The sequence below is a fragment of the Dromaius novaehollandiae genome, chromosome 16, assembly GCF_036370855.1.
Source record: "Dromaius novaehollandiae isolate bDroNov1 chromosome 16, bDroNov1.hap1, whole genome shotgun sequence".
In the NCBI taxonomy this organism is placed as follows: domain Eukaryota; kingdom Metazoa; phylum Chordata; class Aves; order Casuariiformes; family Dromaiidae; genus Dromaius; species Dromaius novaehollandiae.
The window spans coordinates 8,499,565-8,518,881 of NC_088113.1; the positions used below are offsets into that span (position 1 = coordinate 8,499,565).

At 37.4% G+C, this 19,317-nt stretch overlaps 1 protein-coding gene across 1 annotated transcript in view; it reads left to right on the forward strand.

Moving 5' to 3' along the window:
• The window catches only part of DHX35 (DEAH-box helicase 35), a 35,650-nt gene extending 17,481 nt beyond the window's left edge, over positions 1 to 18,169 (forward strand). Inside the window, exons 13-22 of the mRNA XM_026093013.2 lie at positions 818 to 942; positions 1,754 to 1,808; positions 6,879 to 6,974; positions 7,341 to 7,435; positions 8,024 to 8,101; positions 9,325 to 9,454; positions 10,196 to 10,277; positions 10,706 to 10,777; positions 13,225 to 13,336; positions 16,413 to 18,169. Of these exons, the coding sequence (XP_025948798.2) occupies positions 818 to 942; positions 1,754 to 1,808; positions 6,879 to 6,974; positions 7,341 to 7,435; positions 8,024 to 8,101; positions 9,325 to 9,454; positions 10,196 to 10,277; positions 10,706 to 10,777; positions 13,225 to 13,336; positions 16,413 to 16,457 (890 nt within the window). The 3' untranslated portion in view covers positions 16,458 to 18,169. The remainder of the gene's footprint in view (positions 1 to 817; positions 943 to 1,753; positions 1,809 to 6,878; positions 6,975 to 7,340; positions 7,436 to 8,023; positions 8,102 to 9,324; positions 9,455 to 10,195; positions 10,278 to 10,705; positions 10,778 to 13,224; positions 13,337 to 16,412) is intronic.
• Positions 18,170 to 19,317: the final 1,148 nt, after the last annotated feature.

Consider the following 19,317-nt stretch of genomic DNA (forward strand, 5'->3'; position numbering starts at 1 on the left):
GGGGGGGATGCTGAATAAACTGTAATAAAGAGAAGGTACAATATCTATTATTAAAAGTCAATGCCCAGAGGCAGAAGAAAGTTGTTGGAAATGAGACAAACTAATTCAGGTAAAAATAATGTATCTTGTCTTGATATGGAATTTCAAATCAATCTAGGGTTGCATTTGTGTCTGCCTTGTTCTTTAATGTTTAGAGCGTTCCACTGACTTGAAGAATAGTTGATTAATAGAAGGTACATTGTTTTTGACCTTGCCCAAAGTATTTCTAGAGACTTAAACTTTATAGTGAACACACTTTTAAAAGAGCATTGTCACATACTTTGTTTCAATCCTTAGTTGTTGGTTGAGATAGACTTTTTAAAACCTAATTTTCTATGAATAATTATTAAAAATAGTATTCTTATAGTGAAAACATGCTCAGTTTCAAGTTTTGTCTCCTCTTTTTAAAAAAACCCCTCTTTTATAGTATTTGCACAATGCATTTCATTTTCATTATAAAAATATCAAACTCTTAAAAGAAAAATAAATCACTTTCAGATTTTGTGAAGAATTTACAAGATTTCAAATTGAAACTTGGATCAACTGCAGAGTCAGCAATGTAGAAGAACATTTACTATTGAAATTATATATTAAGGTTCAAGTAACTTAAAATATAGTAATTGGAAAAACATCATCTTTGAGTTAGAGTATTTTTAACACCCTGTAAGTATTCGTACTTAATAATTCTAAGTTGAAATGAGTGCAGTACTGTCATGTTGACTGCATGTAAAGGAAGCTGAAGCCCGGTCCCAGATAGCTTTGTTTTTTTCCACAACAGAGGAAGACTTTGAGAAGTTGCCGCAGTCCACTGTTCCTGAGATGCAGCGCAGTAACCTCGCTCCTGTCATCTTGCAGCTGAAGGCTTTGGGAATTGACAATGTGCTCAGGTTCCCCTTTCTTTCGGTGAGTCTTAGACAAATAAAGACTATCATCCTTCTTTAGTGAGAAGGAGGCTCGCCAGAGGCCTTGCTTGTAACCTTCAGAGCAAGTAGCTGATAACCGTTGCCCTATTACTTTGGAAAGTGTACCTCACGGCCCACTATTGGGTAGTAAAGTAGCTTTCTGTGAATCAGCTGGCACAAATAATGTGTGTGGCAACTTAGAAATAGTGACAGTTTGTATTCTAGAGTTTCTGTTAGAAATTTCAAGAATAAATTTTGTCAAGAACAGCCTAGAAAGAAATAAATACTTTAGATTCTCCAGAACTGTAATTGTAGCTCCTTTGCACTGAATTTGTGGAAAAAAGTACATCTGCAGAACCAAACCGGTGCTTGTCTTCCTTGTGAGAATAGCAGTACCAGTTTTTAAACTTGCTTTCCATAAAGTTTTTAGCTACTCCTGCATCAATGTGGAAAGACTAGTATATTAGCATTAGGAGAAAAAATTAAGTAATTGTTCTGATCACCTATGATGTCACTGTTAGACTAAGAAAGTTTGTGTTTTCTAGCTTGGCCTAATTCTGCTTACTGACAGGATCTTGAGAGTATCATAGTGGTGATGCTGGGCCCATTGAGAGGGTTTTGATTTGTAGCATTAATGTTGGTGGAGGGGTGATAGGAAGAGTCTGAGAGCTCTTTCTCCATTCTGGTTAGGTAGAAAGGTGGATAATTAGAGTTTAGGATTTTGAGGAAGGAAAAGATCTAAGAATTTTTGTGAAAACTCATGTGTTCTGATGATGATAACATTAAACAATGCACATTTTTTTTCTTCACAGCCCCCTCCTGCACAGTCAATGGTGCAAGCTTTAGAATTGCTGTATGCTTTAGGAGGTGAGAATATTATGCTTTGCTTTACTTATGTTACAGGATATGTGGAAGAAGAAAATCGTTAATTTGGATTTGGTGTTGGGATTTGGTGTTGGGATAGACGTTAACCAGACTTGCGTTTGAGAACAGCTCTTTGACAATGAGAAAGTACAGCCTTGACCGGTGGAAGCTTTTTGTCAGTGTTTTGTAAAGTGCACCTCAGTTTTCTCTGAGCTCACTTTCTATTCCTCTTAGGTTATTTCAGAAAGGTAGGTAAGCAGGTGACAGCAATCACCTTCTGGGCAGAACTGAAAATCTGTTGCATGGAGAATAAACTAGCGTCTAACTGTCTGGGTTGGACAAAGCTTATTTTGTAGCTATGTACTGTGTATTTCCTTGCACTTTCATGAGAGGCACCAACTATTTGTTACTGCTAGGAACAGGACTCTTGAGTTGGTTAGGGTATTGGTTTGATGTTTGTAGGCAGTTCCTTTGTTCATTTTTCTCCAGTTCTTATGGAGTGGAATGGTATGGAGATATGAATGGAGTTAGGACACTAAGCTGAACAGTACTAAATTTATTTGTATCCTGTTAGATAAGTTGTTAGATATTCAAGTTTAGTGTGGTGGTGAACTTTCGTTGTCTGTTACTGTGCCAGTAATGGAAACTTGTAGTCTTTTCAAGTATAAACAAAAAATTTTGAAAGCGTAGATTTGTCAGCACCTTCATCATCAGATTGATTGTAATAACATGGAAATTAGCTTAAAATAATTGCCACTTTGTTTATTCCCTGGTCAGGTTTCAAAAAGCACGTTGTTTCCATTTGAATTGTATGTGTTAGCATGTAGCATTCATTATCTGATCTTGATGTGTTTGCGTATGTCTATCCATATATTAAAAAGAAAAGTGCAAGAACTCTGCATAAACATTAAAAGTAAAATCTGATACTTGAATTTGAGAGATGCAATTCACTGGGGACTAGATTCAAAGTTTAGTAGTTTGCTTCCCAGTCTGTTAGCAAAGCAAATGGCATACGTTAGTTCTTCGGACATTCTCGCTGATATGATATAGGAGGTACCACTGCCATCAGGTATCAACAGCATGTCTAGTTATACTCTAAAATATGAGTTCTAGCCTGTGTCTCTACTCTGGAAGTAACATGGCTAAAAGGCTACATCTTACCCAGAGCAGTCCTGTCAATGTTAATATTGACCCTGCAGCTGGGTCAGAGTTCTGACATGAATTTTGAATGTTAACTCAATACACTTATGAACGTGTCTTTGATCTTCAGCAGGCAAACTTTGACCTTGCTGCAGGCTAATCAGTTAAATTGTCCTGATTCTGTAAGCTATGAATGCATGATGGAACCACTAAAAAAGCATTAATCGTTCCCAAAAATAGCAAATTTACACTTGGGTGGATTGGAACTACATTTCCCGCACTCACCGTCTGTGTTTCATTGCACAGCACACTGGCTTTTCATGCTTTTAGATGCATATCTGTATGCAGCTCCCAAAGGAAGTTTGCGCTAGTTTTAGGGTTGAAGTTTTTGGTTATGGACAAACATAGATAAGCATGAACGTCAAAGAAAAAGCTAGTCTAACAGACCCTGAGAGCATATCAAAGTAACTTTTTTACTATTTATATACTTAACAGAATATCTTTTTTATAATCTTCTCTGAACTACTAATCACAGCTTGGTCTCAAATTCAGTAGAGATTAAATGTGTTCATTTGGTTTGCATTCATTATGCTGCTGCTGAATACTTGTAGCTTTTAAGTTGCTCTGGAGTAATATTTTTGTACACAGTATACAATTCCTTTTTGTTGTGGTGACTAATGTATGATATCTAACTCCATTTATAGGAAGAATTTTTTATACATATATAATATATATATTTATATATACATACATATTTTTGAGAGCTATTTAATCTTTTCCAATGCAGCAAACTTAAAGCAAAACAAAAACCTGACATGAGAACACGTGATTGAGATGAAACTCTGCTCTACTTTAACCTAGTGTTCGTAATTAATTCAGAACTAGCAATATTTGATCCGTAATAAACACAAGGGAAAGGATAGTGTAAAGAGATTGTGTAAGTTTTGGAAGCTTCAAGAGTTGTGTGGCTGTTTTTACATCACTTTTAAATGCTGTGTTGTAACTTGTGGCAGTGCAGCCTTACTCTTCTTGTGGACCTGTATCTCTCTTCTTGGCAGTGATTATTTTCTGTGCTGATTCAGTTCCATCCAGCAAAAGAGAATTTTGCTTAAGGCACTTGGTTCTTGGCAGCCATTTCAAGCTTAGAACAACAGTTTTCACACCGGCTCAGAGGTGTGTTGCAAGGATGAATTCACAGCCAAAGCCATCTTAGGGAAATGGAGAGGAAAGGTCAATAAACTCCTTGATTAGCTCTTTGATGTTTTGGCAAAAGTATTATGCTCGTGGTAGGCTCACACACAAGTACGGAGCTGTTCTCTGTCAGCTGCCCAGCTTTTGCAGCAAGCAGAGAAGTGCGAGCGGTGGTGTTTAACTCAAAGGAGTGTGTGTGCATGTGTGTGAGATACAGACTTACTCTCAATTTTCTGCTGAAGTTTAAGGTTTTAGATGGTTTGTTAAGAAGCATTTATCTAAGTTGCAGAAGTGAAGCTTCCCAAGAGTTTGCAGCTGTAATAAGGATTAAATTCCTCTTATGCAAGTATGCACACGTATTTCATCACTTGCACGGTAATAACATGCAAATGTGCAGTTCAGTGTCAGGACCCTATTGTGCCAACGCAGCGCCAGCTGGGAAACTTGTGCGGAGCAGATACTCTTAAGGTTGAGATGGTTTTGTTGAATAAACACACTGCTGTTTTCAGACTGATTATTTTCATAACTGAGGATAGCAGGAGTACACCAGGAGTACCTTTTCAACTTTGATGCCCCTTTGAAAGTCTCAGTTGTCAGAGTTCACTATTTTAAGCATAATTTAGGAGAACAGAGATAAGTAGATAAAAACTGACTTTAGCTTTATTTCAGATACAAACAAATCTTCAGTGTTTCCTTGTAAGTTATGGCCTATAAAAAACAAACGCTCCAGTTAGGTTTAAAGCTTTTTTCTCTGTAAGCCCATCCCATACTTGTGATTGTTTCTTGAAACTTTTTAATGGCAAAGTACTTGAATAATCTCTCCTGAGCGTGTTCAATAAAAGTCCTCTCAAGATGTTTTCCTAAGCAGAGCTTAGGGAAGAGCAGAAGAGCTCTGATATCATATATACCTGGGTATAGTGGTTGCTTCCAAGATTATTTCAAGGAAACCTTTACCTGTGCCAAACTTGTATCCATTGCAGGCCTTTGGTGTGTATTCAGGTGTACTGCTACAAAGACATCTGTGCACAAACCATATACCCATGCAAAAATGTGCTGAGACTTGTAAATTCAGCAGGAGCCAAACAATTATGGCTTGATGTTCCTGTAGGAAGTTAAAAAGATCGTGATTTCTCTTTTTTCCTACGGAGGCGGCCAATTATATTTGTGTAAATGGCAGACTAAGTAGTCCAAGGTACTAATGGTGGTAGCACTTAAGTGTCTTGTATTGCACTGGTCAAATGATAGCTAATCCTACCTTAATTTTTGCAGTTTCTGTGACTTTGTGTTTACATGTATCACTTCATCATTTCACATAAGCTGCCTTTTGTATTGTTTCTGAGAAAAGTATTGTAACAATATGTGAAATGCCTATTATGTCTTGTTTTACAGGGTAAGGGTGTGGCGAATGATTTGCTACATTGTCATAAAACATTATAGTATCTCAAAAACTAAAGGAAAGTAAGCACGCGATAGAAGTTGTGGCTTTAGATATGCTGACATGAATTACAGGAGAAGATCTCATTCTCTGACTTGATTTGTGGTTTTGGTTTTCTCCAAGAAACATGGCTAAAGTACAACTGTGGCTTTTTCCACCACACAGTTTGACGTATAACATGTTTATATAACGTGGGCCACAGCTGTTTCCTCAGTCTACTCTGCTATGGTTATTTATGCAGTCTAAAGTGCTCCAAAATCCTGTTATTGTGCTCTTGCTAATCCCTTCTTACGTAGCTTTTCTCTTGTGCTCTGCCTCCTACTTGCTCTTCCAATTGCTTGCTGTGTCTGTCATCTGTATTCTTTCCTTGTTCTATTTCCCATGTCCTCTTACACGGGCAATGCTTTGCCATTTTAATTCTTCCTTGAAATTTCAACATAGTGCTCTGGGTCAGAATATCACCCAGTGGCTTGCATAAAGACTTACTGCAGGTGTTCATCATTTCAGAGGAACAGCTTCCTACGATTAAACATGCAGGATTGCTCACTAATAACTGCGAAGTGAAAATCAAGCTGTCATGTTTCTGTCTTGTACTACTTCCCCTCCAATGAAAAGGCTACAGCTGGAATGTGGCTGACAATTTAGTTATTGATGCATGAAGCAGAATAAACTGCAGAGAAGTCTTCCTTATTTGCTGTACATCTCTAGTTTAGATGATATTAAAGTTAAATCATTTTTCTCTGTGACTTAAGCAGATGTGACTCAGAAAAATGACACCATGTCACCCCATAGTACTGCTTCCTGTTTCTACAATTATGCCTCTTTCTATAGTTATGCTCTTTTTTTTTTTTTTTTCTTATCAGGACTCTTCCTGCTTCCCCTCACCCTGAACAAAGATATTGCTAAATACTTCCAAAGGAGATGCATGACTCTAACACCTAACTTTCCAGGTTAAGCACTATCCAAAAATGCCTCCTGATAATTCACTGAAGAGTCAGGCATTTTGACCATTGCATTGACTTTGACTGCAAGTTTTCTAAATCATTTGTGGGAGCAATAGAACTTGATCAAGAAGGAACTTGTGTTTAAGTATGTTTCATTTAAAAGAAATACCAGGGACTCATGGGAGAGAAAATAGGCATTAAGGACAGTCCTCAAGTTTAGTTTAGTACTACCTCAGCAGTTTTTAGGTGCGTTTGCTGTATTTTAGCTCCTCATTCTGCTCTTTTGTCTGCAATAAATTCTTAAAGAAGACTTTCTGTGCTACTTTTGCCTGTATTGCAGTTGCATTTATTAATGTGCTGCAGGTTTGGATATGCACTGCCGTTTAACAGAACCTCTTGGAATGAGAATAGCAGAGTTTCCTTTGAATCCTATGTTTGCAAAGATGCTCCTGGAATCAGGTAAGCAAAAAAATTCAGATTTCCTTCATAGTCTTGTGCTGAATAGAAGATACTGCCTCTAGAAATCGTAGTGTAGTATTGGACATTTGCTAAACTTGGGATAAACTATGTAGCGTGATGTTTAGTGAAAAGAAGACTTGGTTCAAGTCACGGACCTCTGTAATAAAGTTAACTAAAGTCTAATCAATTTGTCTTTGAAGTTTCCTATTAAAAATATTCCCTATTATACTTGAAAATCCAATAGCATATGCTTTTTAGTTTTTTTTATGTTAAAAATATTCTGCTTTTCCTCTGTATTATCCTGTATTTTGTTAAGTTGAAGGAGAGAGGGTTTCCATTACTGAATTTCTCCACTTAACTCTTCAGGAAATTTTGGGTGCTCCCAGGAGATTTTGACCATTGCTGCCATGATGCAGATTCAGAACATCTTTCTGATCCCTCCAAATCAAAAATTGAAAGCTGTAAGTTCAGTCATATCTTTTTTTTTGGTTAGTTCAGTATAACTAAATTTCTGCCAAGTACCTGTTAGACTTTGCAAATTTGTATCAAAATGAAACATGGTCTCTAACTGTTGGTTATAGAAAAAAGGAGAAGTCGAATAATAGCAGGGGCCTTGCAGTCCTTTGCTAGTGCCAAAGCCGCCTCCTGAGGACCAGAAATGTGAAAGATTATAAACCAGTATTTGTCAGCACCAGGATTTGTTAAAGAGGCCTCCCCACCCCCTAAAAAAACACTCAGACTTTTTTTTATGAGAAGAACAAAAAGAAGGTGTTACGATACCTTAACGGGCAGCAGGAGGCTAATTTTAATGCATCCCTCTCTTGGATTTTTGGCGTCTATTTTCAGTTCATTTTTCTAATTTCAATTTTGGAGCTCCTCCTAGATATATATTGGCTAGTAAAAGATTGATATTGCCTAAAGGTGCTGTACTTTATGGTAAGAGTTAGGATAGTCACCAAGAAATATTGAAGATGATGGGAACTGAAGGTATTGGAAATGACTGTTGAAAAAATTGGTCTGCCTATAAAAATATATTTCTTCTCCTCTAGGCCAGGCAACACAGAAAGTTTGCTGTGGAAGAAGGTGATCATCTCACTATGCTTAATGTTTATGAAGCCTTTGTCAAAGTGAGTCAGTTTGAGTGCATGTGGATTTGCAGGAAAGGCAAGAGTCTCTGATTCTGAATCTGGAAGCTCTGGGTATAGCATCCTCAAAGCTGTGGACTTGCCAAGGCTATAAAACAATACTGTAGCTTTAAAGGCTAATTAATATTAAATAAATATTAGTATAAATAAATATGAGATAACATTTATTTAAAAGATATCTGGTCATATTTTGCTACAGACCCTCCTGTAGTCCCTCTGAACAGGGAAAAGAAAGAGTAAGAGTTCTGTGGTTTGGGTACAGCACAGAAGTCTTCTCTCTAGACATCTGTATTTTTAATGAGACTGGGAATTTGAAAGGGCCTGGGGGAAATAAGTATCCAAATTCCAAATGAAATTCATGCTCTCATATATTTTTCTATGGATGCATCTGGTAAACTGTATCCAAGTCTGATAGCCTTTTTTTTTTTTTTTTAATTCCATCATTGATTATCATACTCTCCTTGCCAGTGACCTTATATGTTCACCTTGAATATATTTAACAGTAATCTTAATATTTCTCTGTTAGCTGAGGTTTTACCTCAATTTTGAAGCGATATACCTATCTGGGAGAAGTGTACTTTGCTGGTATAAAGCACTTCTATAATTATATATTTGCAGCAATCTGAATTGTACCAGTATAACCACTCCTGTGTTTTTAAAACAAACAAACAACCAAAAACAACAAAAAAACCCTCCACCCAAAACAGTCAGGCACTAATTGAAATTTTGCCTGTAAAGTTTTAAATCTGCATAATTCTCTTAAAAATAACCACGTGCAGGGACTCTTGGAATAAGTGTTGGCTTCTGGAGAAATAACTCTTTGCATGGAGAAGACCAGTGAAAACAGTGTACAGAAAAGCCTGTTTACATTTTGAGATTAAAAACTGAGACTATTATAAGAATATATGAAGCATCTGTGTGTGAGAATGGAATGACTTATGCTATTCTCCTTTACCGTATATGAAGAAATGAGGCACGCTGTTAGAAAATACCCCTTGACATTTATTCTGCTCCTATTTAGAAGTTATTTGAAATATGTTTTGTGGTTACTGGCAGTATGCACTCTTGCTAGTTGCTCTGTAAATAGGTAATTTTCAGGGAAAATGGCAGTAAATATATTGTAAGAGACAGAAACCTGAAAGAATTTGACTTTCGTTTTGTTGATGGTATTTGATTGTAACTTTTTTTCTCTTCTCACTGTTTAGCACAGCAAGAGCTCTCAGTGGTGTCAAGAACACTTTCTAAACTACAAAGGCCTAGTTAGAGCCTCTATTGTAAGAGAACAGCTGAAAAAGCTTCTTGTCCGCTTTAAAGTACCAGACTCGTCCAGTGAAGGTGAAGACTTCTTTTCTTTTTTTTAAACTGTTGCTTAGCATCTGTTGAAGGTAGTCTCAATTTTCAGTCTACTTCCTGCTTTTCATGTAACTTTTGAAATATTTTTTTTCCCTGGCCTAAAAATAATGTTAAATCAAACTAATCTTTTTTTCTAAAAATGACTGTAAAAGAGCAAATTACACCATTTTGACAATTAACATTTATTGCAGTCTTTATAACCATGATGGAAATTTTAACTTTCTATAGAGATTATCACCATTTATCATATATTTAATGGTCAGATTTAGAAAGAGTCAGAGATAAGTCACCCAGTTCCCCCCTCCTTTATCTTTTTGACCTTTTCAAAAAGGTGTTTTTTACTATGTTCAATATGATATACAGACATTGGGATTTGATTTTCAGCTATGTTGAGAGTGCAGGTTACCATGAATAGTTCTCAGCACTTGACTCCAACTACTCTGAAAAATTAGTCTTCAATGCTTAGCTGTCACACAAGGTTGCTCTGAGGACTGTGAAACTATCTTCATGGAGGCACCAGTAGCAATAGTAGGTTTTACATAGTAATTTTGATTTAATGTTATATTGAAGTAAAAAAAAAAAATAGTAAGGTCTGTCTGCCTTCAAGCTTTTGCTGTCAAAGCCTGATTCAGTGTGAAAAGTTGTTTGAGACGATCAAGTGAATTTAAGGCCTTTTTTTGCCATTGCACTGACTCATTTTACAGGAAAAAATCTTTTCTTCAGGTGATCCAGATGCAGTTTTGAGGTGTATAGTTTCTGGATTCTTTGCTAACGCAGCTAAATTCCACTCCACTGGAGCTTACAGGTAAGAATATATAGTTTCACTGGAACTGTTATTTACTTTAACAAACTCCTTTGACGTGATAAATCTTTTACAAACAATTAGAGATATTGAAAGTGGGTAGCTGTTACTAATAGAAATTAGCTTGTGTTAGTACAGGCAAGTATTATGTTTCTTTTGTAGGACTTCCAGTGCACTGAATAAAGGCCTGAAACACTACTTTTTCATTTAATGTCAGCAGAAATGTTTTAGAACTTTAAATTCTTAGTCATTCCTTTGGCCAGGATTTAAGCCTGGTTTCACCTGAAACCGTGTTCGTTCAATCTGAATGCTTATACTCTGCTCCAGTTCTTCTGCTGTTGCCTTTTATTAATATTCTGGCTGGGGATGAAAGGGAGCAAATGTTAAATAATAAATCTATGGAGGATCTGAAATAGTATCTTGCTTTTAAGGACTATACGTGATGACCATGAACTTCATATTCATCCCACTTCCGTGTTGTATGCAGAGAAACCTCCACGCTGGTAAGTTACAGCTGCTTTTGTTTACTTCGTGATCTAGATAAGTCATTCTGGAGCATCTGGGTATTTCCATGAGTAACTTTTGTCCATCAGTGGAGCAAAAAATGTAGGAGATCATGGTTTCCACAGTTGGAATTCAAATGATATTTCCTTTATAACCGCTTATAGGCAGTATCCCAATAAAACAAGGGAACTGTGTTGCTTACACTATCAAAAAATTGCGGAAGCTGGAAAGCAGAGTCAGGTGACGCTTTTTGAGTAAGTACCACATCCTGCACTGCGAATTGCCCTCTGAGTGGTCTCTATATATAGATAGAACTGGGGTTAATTACTTTTTATTAAGCCTATTAAGTAAATATCCTATCAAATAGGTGTTGCAGTAATTGCATGTGGCTTGCTAGGAGAAAACATGTATAAAATGCGTGAGGCAAAGTGTTTGATGGAAGTTATGGTTGTGTAAAAGACTGATGAAAAAAATGGTTGTACTTTCATGTTAACTGAGGCGTTACAATTTCATTTGTGTGCCAAAAGTGCTGAGTTAACAAATGGAAGTGTGTTTCTAGCTACCAGGTGAACATGATCAACCTGAAGTATTTGAACTCTTGTCCTGGTTAGACCAAGTTTATGCTTCATAGACTCAGCTATGGGCAGCATACTCTGTTATCCTTGAAATGTGCTCTTACATCTGCTGTACAGGGTTTGTAGAAGTGTAACTGACTGCAACTTATCCACCAATTACATTGCTTCACAAAGCAGAGATGAATCGAGCTCACTAGGTCTTAACTGTGCCAATTCTTCAGGACCGAGCAGAGCAGATTGTAGCTAAACTGATTTTTGCTACAAATCAGCCTGGATCTCTGCTGTTTTGCCAATTATTTTTAACCTGCTGTCACTGCTTTTAAGAATAAACCACAATTTGTTGTTAGTAGTAAAAAGAATAATTGACAGATATACTTCTGAAAATTTCCAGCTTGCAGTAGATGACACCTGAAAGAGGTTGGGTTATGAGGGGGTGACAGAACTGCAGAAAGAAAAAATTGGGAAGAAAATCATTTGGAAAGGAAAGTTTGGAGGTAGGAGAGTACTGAAAGAATTCCTTGTTCTGGCACCTACCTCCTGCATCATCTTAGTTGAGAACTTAAGTACTGCAGCATTCAGCTTTTAGATGTTTAGCCCTCAGAATGTAATCTCCATCCTGGTCTTGAGGATTTCCAGGCATATAGAGAAGCAGAACTGTAGATAGTTTGAAATCTTAACTGGGAAAGCCTTAAGACTGTTCGCTTTGCTGCCTGTGTGGGGTAGGTGGCAGCAGCTTTGCTGGAGTCTTCAGGAATATTAATGCTGGGCTTAACTCTCTTTTGGATCCCTCTGCTGTGGAATGGGCACATAGCTGCCTCCCAAAGGCCGCATGGCATTGCCACTGCCAGCCTTAGCATCCTGCTGGATCGTGCCACACTCTAAGGCAAGAATTTAACTTACCCAGCAACCCCAGCTTCAGTACTTCTATGGCTTGGGATCCCCTCCTGCGCTAGTGTGTATGCTTCAATTGTCCACCTGTTACAGGTGTATATAAAAAGTGTTCTCATTCTTGTTTATTTTTCTCAGATTTCTGTTTAGTAGTATCGGTGAAGTTAGTATGTCTGGCTGGATTTGGCAGAGGAGAGAATTTTGCACTCTTTCCTTTTTGCTTTGGGAGGAAAACATCAATTAATGAGAGACCACAAGCCTTGTGGATTTGCAGCTTTGCTGTGTATAGAAGGCAGATAATGACCTTATAGTTTTGGTGACTAAGAGTTCAGAGTATGGGTTCGTGCTTCCCTGTTAAAAATGACTTTCTGTGTAGAAAAGTGACTTCAGAAATAGGTTGCCTGTTTTGTTCATGCCGTTTGCCAGAACTGAGTCCACGTGGCTGGCTGTTTCTAAATCTCTAACCAGGATGTGTTTTAGCATTAGTTAAAACTGATTTCTTCCTGTAATCCTTATGCTGTTTGTATGCAGACAGGCACCAGGGATAGTCATGCCGTGATTTGTACCCAGCTTGTTATGGGTCTAAGGTTTTGGTGCCTCTGACATCCTTCTTACGCTGTCACAGAGGAAATGGTATTCTCTTTTTGGAAGTGTTATGAGTCTTCTTGACGCCGTTTTTAGAAATGGTCTTTCTACTTCCTGGTAGTATGTGAAGATGTTTTTAATGGCAGCTTAAAAGTTGTCATAATGTAGAGTACTCTCGATGTAATGTTGCGTATGCAATGTAATATTGTACATGCAATGAGATATTGAGTACACTCAACCAAAGGAAAATATGTAAGAGTCTATATTATAACCTACAGACTCTCTTCTCATGCTGTGCATAGTACCACTGGCACTTTGTATGTGAAACTGTCTAAATATGCTGTTAATCACCTGTCTCCTTGATTGCTTTGTAACTCTTCTTTCTTTCTTTCTCCTAGGGTAATCTACAATGAAGTCATACAGACCGCCAAGTACTACATGAGAGATGTGACTGCCATTGAGTCTGCATGGCTCTTGGAATTGGCACCTCATTTTTACCAGCAGGGAACGGTACGGAATCTGCATAGAGCCCGAACGGCTCTATTTGTATTATCAGCTCTTGTATATAAACTTTTAAGTGTTTGTGTTTGTCTGTTTAATAGTATCAAAATCAATTTGGTTTTGGTTCCTAATTGTGGTTTTAATGTAGAGAAAGTGGGTAGTAAACTGGCATGTGAAAGCTTTTTGCCCTGTTATCCTGCCAACAAGCATGATCTCAAAGTAACAAATTACTATATCCTTCAAGTAAGTGAAGTCTTGTACTATTTTACACTTGAATATAGGTACTTGGTAGCACTTCTGTGAGCAGTGCTATGACTAGGCAGTAGTCATACTTTGCACAGTCATTTTAGAGGAGTCCTTGCATTCATTGCAGGTGTTTATGCAAATCCCAAGATCTTTTTTTTTTGAGCATTAATTATGTTTACTGCAAAAAATCAATGCTTGTCACTTAAAACTTGAAATGGCAAAGAATAGCTGCTGTTAGTGCAAATGTCTGTTCCAGGTTCTTGATTGTTTGTGCCTGGCACCTTTTTATTAAGAATAACTCATCAATAATGCCTCAGTGGCTCTGTGGCTAGACCTTGTGTCTGAATTGTCTAGGCTTTTGAGGAAGCTAGATTTGACATAGATTAGGGCCATGGTATTCAAAATCAGGCCCTGGTTCAAATTCTTTATTAAAACAACAACAACACCCCCTTATATCTGGAACCTCCTGCCAAGCATTATGTTGCATTCCAACTCAACTTTGAAAGTGATGGTGGTTGCAGAACTGTTCGTTGGCTTGCATTCCTGATAGTAGTCAGCAAAATATTATCAGATAGATGTAGTATTTGATTTTATTTTTTGTCCACCCATCTCCCAACTGGTCTCTTTTTAGCTGAATGGCTGATTTTGAAAGCAGATTAGGTTTTGACATTGTTGAGCTGGCCTTAGCCCCCTGAAAGATGTTGTTCATATAATCTGCCACCTTAGTGGAGGTAACATTGCTGCTAGTCCTAAACAGGAACAGCCAAAGCATCCAGTTTTTAAAAAAATACTTACATGGGACATAGGAAAAAAGGTGACTGGAAAGGCAGCAAGGTGTCATACTGTTCATGGATTTCTAAATAGCATTGTGTAATGTATGCAAAAGCAAGTAACAAAAAAAAAGCAAGTAACAAAACATGAAGTACTGTTTCTATATTCTCATAGTAAGTGAGACTGTAGACTGTTGCATCTTGCTTCCCTTTCTTCTTGCTAAACTTTCTGAACTCTTTGCAAGGTTAACCTTAAGCAGATTGTTGCAGTAATAAGCTTGTGTATGTTGTGGATATTGAGTGAAAAAATGCACTGGTGTATCAAATATCTGCAAAATAAGAGATTTGTTTATGTGTGTGATCCATGTTGCAAAAGTGGATGATTCCAATTTATATATCTGCTACTTAATTTGACATTTTTGAGACTCATGCTTGTTTCTTTTCACTTCCTGGGGTTTTGGGGGAAAAAAGAATAACACTGTGCTGCCTAGAGCAACTCAGGACATAGCTATGTGATTACAGCCAACAAGAGCATTGGCATCTGTCCATTTAATTGACTTGAGGTTTTTTTATGTTCAGCTTGGCTAATTCATCTCAATTATCTGGACTCTTGCTATCTGTAAATAAATTTTCTAAGTAGTTGAATATTTTCTGCCTTTTATTCTATAATGCATTTGACAAAGGTAGTAGTGACCCTGCAGGGCAGACCCTTGAGTCTTTAGCGGGTGTTTGACATACATTCTGCAAGCATGGCATGAAAAGGAAATGAGCCAATGTTCCAGTTGTATCAAATCTATCCCTGGAATAACTTATCCTTCTGACTCACATATTTACATGTTGTAACATCCCATACACAACATACCCTATGATATGATCTCTCCATGGGCTAAAACTTGGAGTGAGGTTTTCCTTTAGGTAGGTTATGTTGGGAAATGTGATTGACTGACTTGCTTAGGCAAAACTTCAATTGCTTTCTGTAAGTGAAGAAGAGTTGTCTTGATTTGTATTACCTACCTTACTGAGAGAACATCTTTTTCAAGGCTGTACTGCCACTGTTGTAGATACTTTATAAAATTACATCAGGACCTAGTTCTTACCATTGTCACCCTTTTTGATTTGATAGAGACGAACTCTGTTAAGTTTGCAGCATGCCCTAAGCATCATTTTCATCCTAAAGTGAATGGGAGATATCAAGACTAGTGCTATTTTTGAGGGAAATTATCTTTTTCAGTTTGGCCAGTTATTGTCCTCATCAGCCAAAGGGTTTAGGTGTATTTATAGAATATTTAAAAATAAGAAGTATGCCTTATTTAGCTGTAGATTATACACACATTTTGATTAAGCAAGCAAGTGCAAAACACCCGAATGTATATTAAATTGTAGTCATTCATACCCTCTTTATGCTGAAAGATATGTCTTTGTGCTAAGAAGAGATTCTTGAAATATGAGAATTTTTATTCCTTTATCAAGTTAAAAACAAGTTAAAACCAAAGAAGACTCCATGTTAAAAGATTTTCTGCTATAATTTGATCACAGTCTTGGTCAGTTATGCTTCATTCTAACTTTTGCAGTGGTTTGGAAGGATTTTATTCTTGTTTTCTCTCCTTTTTTTTTTAACATTTATTTTCTTTAGCAGCATAGAGGTTCAAAGGTCCAATGAAACTACAGTCACAATGTTAATACATTAGTTAAAATCTTACACTTCATGTATGTATTCCTAGTGTCTGTATGAGCAGATGTATTGTTAGGAGAATGTGTCTCTTTCTGTGTATTTTTACACATTGATAAATTGTTTCTGGTGGGAGATTGTGCATGCACTTGCAATTACTTCAGAGGTATTAAAAGATGATATATTATACCAACCCAAAAAATCACTTCAGAATATATGTAGTTTTTTGACTTCATAGATTTATTTTAGCTCTATCAATAACAAGCAGGGCTTGGGAGGGGTGATTTTGATACTTGTATGAGAGTTAATTTAATTTGGAGTGAAAGACTGAGTGCATTCTGATAGAACTTTTTTTAATCATGGTGCCATGTGCTAAGTAGTTTTTCTTTCCTTCTTGCAGCATCTTTCCTTGAAAGCAAAGAGAGTCAAAGCAGATGACCACTGATTTGACATGACTTAACTCTTGTGACATCGGATGCAGAACCTACCTGTGATCTGAAGCTGGATACAGTCCCTTCAGCAGTCAGTACATTAGCACTCTGACTGTACATCAACTTAAATGCCTGTCAAGATCTATAGGGATTTAAGCATGACCAGTACATCGTAAACCTACGTAGGGCTTGCACTGTGGACGTTCGTTCCTTGCCTGATTGACCACTGTTGTTAATCTGGGCATGTTGCACCTTTTAAATAGGTAGACAAATGATTAAAAAAAAATCGAAAGAACAGACAGGACCACAAAGAACTAAAACCTTGAAGACGGAAACTGCGTTCCTGGAGTGGTACAATTGCCTTACAAGAGCGGGGAGTGGGGTGCCCTGCCTTCTATTACCTGAAGCACTTTGACTGCTACTGGCCAAACTGACTCTTGACAGGAGGTAGCTAAGGGCAATGAACTGCAAAGGGCTGCCATGGAAACATTGATTTCGTGTGTTTGACTGTCCCAAACTGGTGCAACTCGTGCTCCCAAGCAGTGAAAGTCTGCTGTTTGTATTAGAGCTGCCCCCAGTTCCCTATGCTGTAACTGTCATTCTGTAGGTAGCGTTTTTTTTAAAACCGTGTGGTTCCTGTACGTGAGATTTGCTGCTTGGGGAGGAGGAGTAGCTTGGCCTTCTTGAGAAGATCTTTAAATTTTTCTCAGTCTGGAGACTATATATATGTGTTCACAGTTACTGAAGTTCACAGGTGGGACTATTTTTTTTTTTACTTCTAGTAAGAGGAAAGATGTTAGCCTATCACCACTTGGAAATCCCAGAAAATCGCAGCAGAGGTATATCATGGAACACTGTTTTTAGCCTATGTCATTCAGGAAAGATGAAAATGTTCTGTACTTTCCTAATACGGAACACAGTGCTATCTGTTTTCTTTATTAAGTATCTGTTCTCTGCTGCTTGGGACTTGTTATCTTACTGCAAGAGAAGGATGCTCCAAACCATTGCTGGTTTAACAAGGACTCCATGGCTGCTTTTCCATCAAGACCTGTACCTTTTTGTGTATAAACAAGGTAGCTGGAATACATGTATTTATTTTTTCCTACCATTTTGATATTTATTTTAGAAACATGTTGTCTGAAAGTTTTATTTTTGTAAGGGAGTTGATTTGGTGGATGTGTTTCTGGTACGTTAACCACATTTTTATTTTCATTTAAAGAAAAAAAAAAGGTATGTAAATAAGTGAAAATTTCTACGTAGAATGAATGTCTTCCTCTTCTCAGGATTGCCTTGAAAATATTCTTGATCTTCTTTACCATTTTCCTTTCAAACACCTGCAGAGAAAACATGTTCTGTCATGTGCAACGTATAGTCTATGTAGTGATTGCCGGCACAAAAAGATGTAGAAGTCTCAATATATGGCACCAGCAGCATGACAAACCATGTCACCTCCTTTGTTTTCCCTGCAAACCTCGTCTTCTCTGTATTACTCTCTTAGACTGGAAGCTCTTTGGGGCAGGGACTGTTTTCTAGCCAGAACCAAGAGCATTGTTGGCACTTGCTAAAAAGATTCACCATGCATTTTTTATTTTCTCCTAAAGGAGCAGAGAAAGAACTGAATATGAAGACCTGTAAAATGTCCATGTCTCTCTGTCTTCTGGAAATATTCTTAAGAAAAATAAAACCATTGAAGGAAGGATGCTTGAGAATGCATCACTTCAGCCTATCTGAGTAATGGGTGATTTCCCAGCACGCACTGGGTGGTTGTATTGTGCGGGTCTGAATTTTGATGCACTTTCAGTGGATAGCCACTTTATTTGCCATTTCTGAGAGCTTCGGCTGCACTTGAATGCTGTTCTCCAGATATGCTGCTACCTGGCTGTGCATCAGCAAAACTTTCTCTTTGAATGATTGTGACTCCTGCTAAGCTAAGGACCCAGGGATGTAAAAGCTTTGTAATGTGCTGCAAGCAATTGTTCCTGTATAAGTATGAATGTAATAGGTCTGTGTAAACAAAACCAGAAACTGAGATATGTCTTCGTGGCAAGGTAGTTAGTTTTACAAGCTATTGAGGTATTGCCAGAGGTGCACTCACAGTTAGTATAGGTAGCCTTTTGACTGAAGATGCGGGCTAAGAATGAGTTTGTTAGTATTGAAATTAAGCTGTATTTAGAGAGAAAGCACGGCTTTTGTCAGAAATGTAGACCCTTTAAAGGTCTTTGAAGTCAGAGCCCTAAAACTTAAAAGGTCTGAAAGTCTCTTTACTTTGTTAAACTTTGGCCTAAAGCTCTCTGCTACGTTTGTATGTAGCACTGTGCTTTAAATAACTTTGAATAAGGAAATGGGAAACTCTGTCTTGTTGTTGGCTCTTTGCTGGATAAACAGTCTGCGTGCCATTGCGGGGGAGGCTGGAGTCATTTGAAGATGTTTGTAAAGGAGATTATGAAACAGTTTAAATGTCGTTTTCAGAGAAAGATTGTAAAACATTAGACTCTTGAGTTAAAATACTATTTGAAATAGAAGTTATGCCCCCACTGGCAGGGAGATACTTATTTTAAAAAAGTAGATCTACAACCTACTGATGTCAAATTACCATGAAAAAAAGAGAAGCTATAGTCCTGAAGCCCATCAGAGAGGGCTGTCGATGTTTCTGCTCATGACTTTGGTACTGTCAGTTGCAGAATAAGATGAAGCTAAATTGGAGTAAAAATTCAACCAAGATGATATTAATTGAAATGTATTTCTCATCTTCTAGTTTAAAAATAATTCCGATAAGTTGATGGAAAAACAATCACAGTTCTTTCTGGTTAATGTGAAGAAAGAGACCAGTAGTTAAAAGATTAAAATTCAAAAAACTAAAGCAAGTAAGTGTTT